The sequence below is a fragment of the Cherax quadricarinatus genome, chromosome 42 (genome assembly GCF_038502225.1).
Source record: "Cherax quadricarinatus isolate ZL_2023a chromosome 42, ASM3850222v1, whole genome shotgun sequence".
NCBI classification, from domain to species: Eukaryota; Metazoa; Arthropoda; class Malacostraca; order Decapoda; family Parastacidae; genus Cherax; species Cherax quadricarinatus.
The window spans coordinates 2745368-2753621 of NC_091333.1; the positions used below are offsets into that span (position 1 = coordinate 2745368).

The 8254-nt window shown below is 39.6% G+C and overlaps 1 protein-coding gene across 1 annotated transcript; it reads right to left on the bottom strand.

The window, feature by feature from the left end:
• Positions 1–1641: 1641 nt before the first annotated feature.
• On the bottom strand, positions 1642–3940 carry LOC128695591 (leukocyte receptor cluster member 9). Its single transcript, XM_053786302.2, has one exon. It carries the CDS (start codon positions 3815–3817, stop codon positions 2462–2464), a length of 1356 nt encoding a protein of 451 aa, XP_053642277.1. The 5' UTR covers positions 3818–3940; the 3' UTR covers positions 1642–2461.
• Positions 3941–8254: the final 4314 nt, after the last annotated feature.

Sequence of the window (8254 nt, forward strand, 5' to 3'; positions counted from 1 at the left end):
GTTGTTCTAACCTTCAAAGTTATTCTAGCGTAACTTATTTTCACTAACACAAACTATACATTCCACAGTTATCAGGCGTTTCTGTACTGTATCATAACTTCACAAAAGTCTTGATATTTCATCTTATTGGACGGTCGGAATATTTACAAGCACCTTCAACATTATTCTAGGGTAACTAATTTTCACTAAAACAAACTATTTAACTAACGTTATTAGGTATTACTGTACTGTATCATAACTTTGTAACTTAAGCTACACAAGTCTTGAATAAATTTTCGTCTGTTTGAATAATTGAAATATCTTCATCGGCGATGATCCCAGACATCATGGATAACGAACAAGTCTTTGATAAACGTTCTCCAGAGGAAATTCGAAGAGAACTGGATTTCTATATAGCTGAGTTCGTAAAATACGCTGAGACCCACCCTAGACCTAAATCTAATTTAAAATTTAGCGAGGCAATGAAGATGTACGAGGGCAGTGTTCTCCCTTCCTTACAGGAGATGTTGAACACTGTTCCAGAAAACTCAGAAAAATTGAAGGATAAGATAAGCCTCTTGAACAAGAAGATGCTTATTGTTCAGAATACCTTGGACAACCACCAACTACAAAATAAAAATTTGGGCTTAAGAACCGTCGCCATCCGTGAAGATAGTGATGCTGTATTCCTAAAGGAACAAATTTGCGCCCAAAAAGAGAAGATTGCCACCCTGCGGGGAAAGATTCACTCCGCTGGTATGAAAACTTTTGCTGGCGAAGGAGTGACCTGGACAAGTGTTGACAACCCTGGGGTTAAGACCCGTCTTCCAACTAAAACTGACCCAGTTCTTAGGCTCATTGATGCCAGAAGGTTGGCAGCTGAAAATTGTAGGAAGGCCTTACGCAAGTTTAAGTAAGTGTGAAAAGGTAATTCTCAATGAATATTAATTTTCAGTTTATTTTGTGTTTGATTCTTTTTTATTTTGGATCACTCGTCTTACCAGTGAGGAATTATGTTTTTCTTTTACATTACAAAGCTGGCTTGAATATGTATATATATATATATATATATATATATATATATATATATATATATATATATATATATATATATATATATATATATATATATATATATATATATATATATATATATATATATATATATATATATATATATATATATATATATAAAATATAGGGGGTGGTAGGAGAAGAAAATATTTCAACAGCTCCGGGGAGAACCTTGAGTTTTCCCTGAGGTACGTTTATTGTCTTCTCTGAGGATGAGGGTCCCCAATAAAGTTATAGAGGTGGTACCTCCCTATATTTTTATAATATATAAGCCACTGTACGGGTGGTATTCGAACTCATGGCAAGTGAGTCGTAAGGCACTTATTCAAAGTCTAGAGCCACCCGCCTGAAGAATGGGAGGTAATCTGGCTCGAACCAAGGAAGGACAAGTCAATTTCCTCGGAACAAGAACACCACCAGCATTAAGAAACCTCCCTTCAATGGACACGTACGCAGTAAAACATTTGGGTGAAATATTAAATTTGTTAAGGGATTGAACTATTTTAGTTTTTTAAATGAAATACGTCATTGTTATTTCATGGTATAAGTGAAGCATAATACGATTTAGGATTTAATTAAAATATATGCGTATGTTCAAATATTTACCAATCATGTAGCAATAAATACAACAAATAATAATAAATACATCAAAAGAAAGTTAACACTGTTTATTTAATATTTATATATAATACAGGGACATATGACATGGAAACCATTAACATTCTGAGTGATTAATACATGAATTCAGTATTTTTATATTACAGTATATACACTGTATACATATGTACAAATGTATATTCAGTATTCACAGTTCAACATTTTACGAAGAAATGAGGTCAGAAATACTGAGCTGCATAATTGTAAATGCAACAGAAGAGGCTGGGAATAATCCATATTGAACAAATATATTTGAAACATCAGGAAGCGGTGAAAATTCAACAGAGAGAAAGATAGACTTTTACAAAGATAAAAAGTTGTGGATTCATTATATATGAAATATAATAATATTTTATGTCTGGCTTAGTTACAGTATGGCTACCAACCTCGAAGATTAATATCACAAAACCATTGTGTTGCAATAATTAAGACAACCAAAATAAGTCATAGTTTGCTTTCCAATTTGTGTGCTGTCTGATTTAATTAGTGATAGCAAAAGTACGAAAATTTAAAAAAAAAATTTCTTAATATTCCATTGGGAATAACTTTGTAAATTATTTCTTAATTTTTAAAAAGTATTTAAAGGTAGTGTGTATTTATGTCGCAAACGAAAAATCATACCGAGATTGCTGTAGATGAAGAAGATTTAACCCTGATATTTGGACGGGATTAATTACTGTGTACACTAAACAACGGCTGCCTTTATAAAACTTAAATTATACTGTATGGGTTATTCGCTGTCGAGTAAAACTTAAAACTCAATACTTTGACATGTGACATAAAAGCCATCGTGGCCTCTTACGTCATTAATAACACATAAGTTGATATTATTAAACTGGATGGTGCCAAATTCATAATCCAAATAATCACTGTAGAGTGAAGAATTGATGTACTTTGATCGACGTTCTCGAGCTGTTGGTCTGTTCACCTTAAGTAATGTCATGTGGGGTACGAAGTCAAAGTTATTGGTGACTGTGATACCATTGATGTTGTGCACAGCCTCGTACAACATGTCCACGATGGTAGTGAAGGAAGAAGGAACTTCAAGTTTGGTATACAACACTCTGGCGCCGAAAGTGGACAATCCTCGAGCCTTGATGACACGATCTGCGCTCACGTCGCTTTCTTCTGACTCTCCAAAAAGATCCTTGATTTTAATGTGCAAATTTCGCAACATATCGATTATATCAGACATGGCTTCTGGAGTTTCAATTTTAATCATTGCTAGAGTGACATGTAGGAGGTCACTAGGCATAGTACAGCTGCGGAGGACAGGTTCCTCCTGCACTACATGTTCCTGCACTTTCGATATTCTTGCTTTAATTTCGGCGCTTTTTATCCTAATGCAGAAAAAGTGTGTGGCACGGAGCAGTTCCCTCTGTGTTTCTCTAGAACGAATATTCAATATTATTCCTTTGTTTGAGACTGATTCTCCTCCTACCACCACCAGTTCATCGTCAGAATCAGAGTCATCGTCAGGGTCGAAACTCGCCGTATTTTTCTCTATTTCTGCATCAGTTTCTCGAATAATTTGTTGAATAGTGATGTCACTACCTGCACTGCCGAACACACAATCAAGCCGCTCATTCTTGTCCCAAACTTTGGTACCCTTGTACTTATAATACTGGATCCGGTGTTGTGGCACCGCCAGCTGCTCCAGGTCCACCATGCTTAAATGTTCCCAGGAAAATGAAGTGAAAGGTTTCTCCACAACACCACTGAACCTGTCTAAATATCCAACTGTGAAGTATTCCTTTCGAAGCTCTGGGTCCCATTGAATTCTCTTCCTTACATCTCCTGCTGTCTTCATGGATGGTTTCTTTTCCTCTGTCTTCTCTTCAGGTGGTACTTTTCTCCGTGTCATTTTATTTTGATTTTTATCCTTCTTCAAGTCAGCATCTTGCACTATGACGTTAGCAGGGTGTAAATTGAAGCAATCTTCACCAAATCTACACTTTCCTTCCAAATAATAAGAGCACACAGTCTTCATAACCGGTGTACAGTCGTTACTTGTGTCAGGTAGTTCTCGTTCTGCCTCTTTGTCTGACTCCATGTTATGTTCTGGTTGGCCCTGCTTAATAAGCACACCTGAACCTTGTAAAGACATTTTGCTTGAACGAGTTGCAATAGCCGTGTCTTCAGTAGACTCCAGGACTGCCAGTTGCAGTCACAGAAGACAGTATGTCAGACCGTGAGGTCTGTGTGCACTGCGAGACTCAACCCGCCTGTGTTATATAGATAAGCGTCAGGACTCGGCTGAACAACGTTGTGCAATCACTAGTGTATACACAAATAACGTATACGCTTGTCTATAACGTTTAGTATGTAAGTATTTTAACACTATATTGTTAAAATGTTTACAGTACTTGAATATCAGATGAAAAAGCTTCACTAAATGAACAATTAAGTCAATGAAATCAATGTACTCAGAGAGAACGGGATTGCAAAATCTTCTAGTCATGGGAAACTTAAAACATATTCCCGTTTTTATTCCTTTTGCTCTGTTGGCTGTTGCATCATGTTTGTAAGCTCACACCCATGAATTTACACATTTTTTTTATAACGGGAAGGAGATGAAAACATTCAAACAGTAACCACATTAAGATGCAAATACAATTAACTAACTACATTTTGTATGAATGTATATGAGCTAACATGATGCAATCGTCAACAACTACATGTACTTGATTATTGTGCAAGACTTTTTAGACTTTTCACTCGAACACTATACTCAAAAGACTGAAAAAATATATGTCTATTAGCTGCACTGAAAGCATAAATAACTTTTTTTTTTTTTGATGAAGAGAAATGCTATTTTTTTTCTTTTTGTATTTTATTGATAACATCACTATTACATTTGGATAAAGATGGGACGATATATTACATGTTATGTAAGAGCCTGTAAATTACAAGATGTGAACGGAAACATTGGGAATGTTTCCTTACACCTAATGAGTGTGACACATATGCAACACCTGGGTATCTTGACTGAGAAAAGCTAGGTATCCAGGATACATGGCTTTTCTCATTTAGGGTGTGCTAAAGGTGTAATATACTTGATCAGATTAAGGAGGGAGGAGAGTACAACATAGGTATAATAAGGGCGGTGAGGAGTGCTAAGGAAGTATACCTGGAGAGGATTTCGGGGGTCAACGTCCCCGCGGCCCGGTCTCTGACCAGGCCTCATGGTGGATCAATGCTTGATCAACCAGGCTGTTACTGTTGGCTTATAAAGGCTGAGATGTCACCTCACCTACGGTATTACACCCGTCGCAAGATGATGGTGCAGGTGGGAAATGTCAAAGAATCTTGTAGACACAGCCATCAGCATTTTGGAGAGAATTTTTAATCAGTGTCTTTTACGATATCAAGATCCATCACTAGCGCACTCAGCACACACACTGAGGTCCGTGGAAGTTAACAAATGTAACACATTTAAACAGATTACCCAGCAGGTGTTCATATATTATTTTGTCCAACCCCTGTATATATATAAGGAGGCCTGGTCACAGACCGGGCCGCGGGGGCGTTGACCCCCGGAACTCTCTCCAGGTAAACTCCAGGTATATATGTACGTGTGTGTGTGTGTGTGTGTGTACTCACCTATTTTGTGGTTGCAGGGGTCGAGACATAGCTCCTGGCCCGCCTCTTCACTGATCGCTGCTAGGTCCTCTCTCTCCTTGTTCCATGAGCTTTATCATACCTCGTCTTAAAACTATGTATGGTTCCTGCCTCACTACATCACTTGCCAGACTATTCCACTTCCTGAAAACTCTATGGCTAAAGAAATACTTCCTAACATCTCTTTGACTTATCTGAGTTTTCAGCTTCCATTATTATTATCAAAAAGAAGCGCTAAGCCACAAGGGTATACAGCATTTCAGCTTCCAATTGTGACCCATTGGTCTGTGTCCCATCTCTGGAACATCCTCTCTCTGTCCACCTTGTAAATTCCTCGCAGTATTTTGTATGTCGTTATTATGTCTCCCATAATCCACCTGTCCTCCAGTTTCGTCAGGCCCATTTCCCTTAACATTTCTTCGTAGTGGTGTGGGGTGGTGTGGGGTGGTGGTGGTGTGGTGAGGTGTGCGTCTGTGTGTACTCACCTAGTTGAGGTTGCAGGAGTCGAGTCAAAGCTCCTGGCCCCGCCTCTTCACTGATCGCTACTAGGTCACTCTCCCTGAACCGTGAGCTTTATCATATCTCTGCTTAAAGCTATGTATGGATCCTGCCTCCACTACATCGAAGTGTGAATTGCTCATTACTCTAAAATTTGTTCATGATTGTAGCCATGTATAAACGTAAGTAACCATTCTTACAGTATTCATTACCTTTGTAACTTGTGAGTTCATTACCTTGTACCTAGTTCAGCCATCAAAACTTTGGGGCCCAGTCCCTGGATCCATTACGTACCTCTGTAATCTGTAAATACCTTTGTAACTTGTCATGATTGTGACTAGACCTACCTGGAGTTCATTACCTTTGTAAATTGTGAGTTCATTACCTTTGTAAATTGTGAATTCATTACCTCTGTAACTTGCTCAGCTATCAAAACTTTGAGGCCCAGTCCCTGGACCCATTATGTACCTCTGTAATCTTTTGACTACCGCCCACAGGATGGGTATGGGGTGCATAATAAACATATTAAACTAACACTACATTGCTTCCCAAACTATTCCACTCCTGACTACTCTGTGGCTGAAGAAATACTTCTTAACATCCTTGTGATTCATCTGTGTCCAACTTCCAACTGTGTCCCCTTGTTGCTGTGTCCCATCTCTGGAACATCCTGTCTTTGTCCACCTTGTCAATTCCTCTCAGTATTTTGTATGTCGTTATCATGTCCCCCCTATCTCTCCTGTCTTCCAGTGTCATCAGGTTGATTTCCCTTAACCTCTCCTCGTAGGACATACCTCTTAGCTCTGGGACTAGTCTTGTTGCAAACCTTTGCACTTTTTCTAGTTTCTTTACGTGCTTGGCTAGTTGTGGGTTCCAAACTGGTGCCACATACTCCAATATGGGCCTAACGTACACGGTGCACAGGGTCCTGAACGATTCTTTATTAAGATGTCGGAATGCTGTTCTGAGGTTTGCTAGGCGCCCATATGCTGCAGCAGTTATTTGGTTGATGTGCGCTTCAGATGTGCCTGGTGTTATACTCACCCCAAGATCTTTTTCCTTGAGTGAGGTTTGTAGTCTCTGGCCCCCTAGACTGTATTCTGTCTGCAGTCTTCTTTGCCCTTCCCCAATCTTCATGACTTTGCACTTGGTGGGGTTGAACTCCAGTAGCCAATTGCTGGACCAGGTCTGCAGCCTGTCCAGATCCCTTTGTAGTTCTGCCTGGTCTTCAATCGAATGAATTCTTCTCATCAACTTCACGTCATCTGCAAACAGGGACACTTTGGATTCTATTCCTTCCGTCATGTCGTGTGTGTGTGTGTGTGTGTGTATGTGTGTGTGTGTGTGTGTGTGTGTGTGTGTGTGTGTGTGTGTGTGTGTGTGTGTGTGTGTGTGTGTGTGTGTGTGTGCACGCACGTGTGCATGTGTGTGTGTGCATGTGTGCGCGCACGTGTGCATGTGTGTGCGCACTAACCTATTTGTACTAGTAAGTTTATTCAGGTATACACAAATATAGTTACACAGATTAACATACACAGCAGCATATGTACTGAGAACCTAGGATAACCCCTATCTGTGGTTGCAGGGGTCAATTCATGGCTCCTGGCCCCTGCCTCTTCACTAATCACTATTGTGTGTGGAGAGTGTACAAAGAACTTTCACGGTACACATAAGTACGATAAGGCAACTAAACTACTGGGAACGGTTGAAGGTCCTTGATCTGTATTCCCTTGAAAGCAGGCGAGAGAGATACATGATAATATACACTTGGAAGATCCTGGAGGGATTGGTACCAAACCTGTACACAAAAATCACTCCCTATGAAAGCAAAAGACTCGGCAGGAGATGCAACATTCCCCCAATGAAAAGCAGGGGTGACACGAGTACACTGACAGACAACACAATAAGTGTCCGGGGCCCAAGACTATTCAATTGCCTCCCAGCTTACATAAGGGGGATTACCAATAGATCCTTGACTGTCTTCAAGAAGACACTGGACAGGCACCTAAAGTCAGTACCTGAAAAACTGGGCTGTGGTTTGTACATCAGCTTGCGTGCGGCCAGCAGTAACAGCCTGGTTGATCAGACACTGATCCACCATGAGGCTTGGTCTCAGACAGGGCCACAGAGGCGTTGACCCAGGTAAACAGGAAGACATATAAGGATGAGATTACATGTTGCAGCCATGCTTATAACACAACACAGTGTACTGCACTATGTAATTTACACTAACATCTACACATCATGGTACATCACAACACAACATAGTGTACTACACTAGTGTAATATACACTAACTTCTACACATCACAATACATGACAACATTGTGCAGTATACTGGATCCATGAAACACAGCTTATATTCTACCCACAAATTAAATTTCTCTAATGCATCTTAAACTCTTCCCAAATTTTATTAATTATAA

Excerpts from the sequence above, each read along its gene's own strand:
- LOC128695591 (XM_053786302.2), bottom strand. The coding sequence starts at position 3,817 with ATGTCTTTACAAGGTTCAGGTGTGCTTATTAAGCAGGGCCAACCAGAA.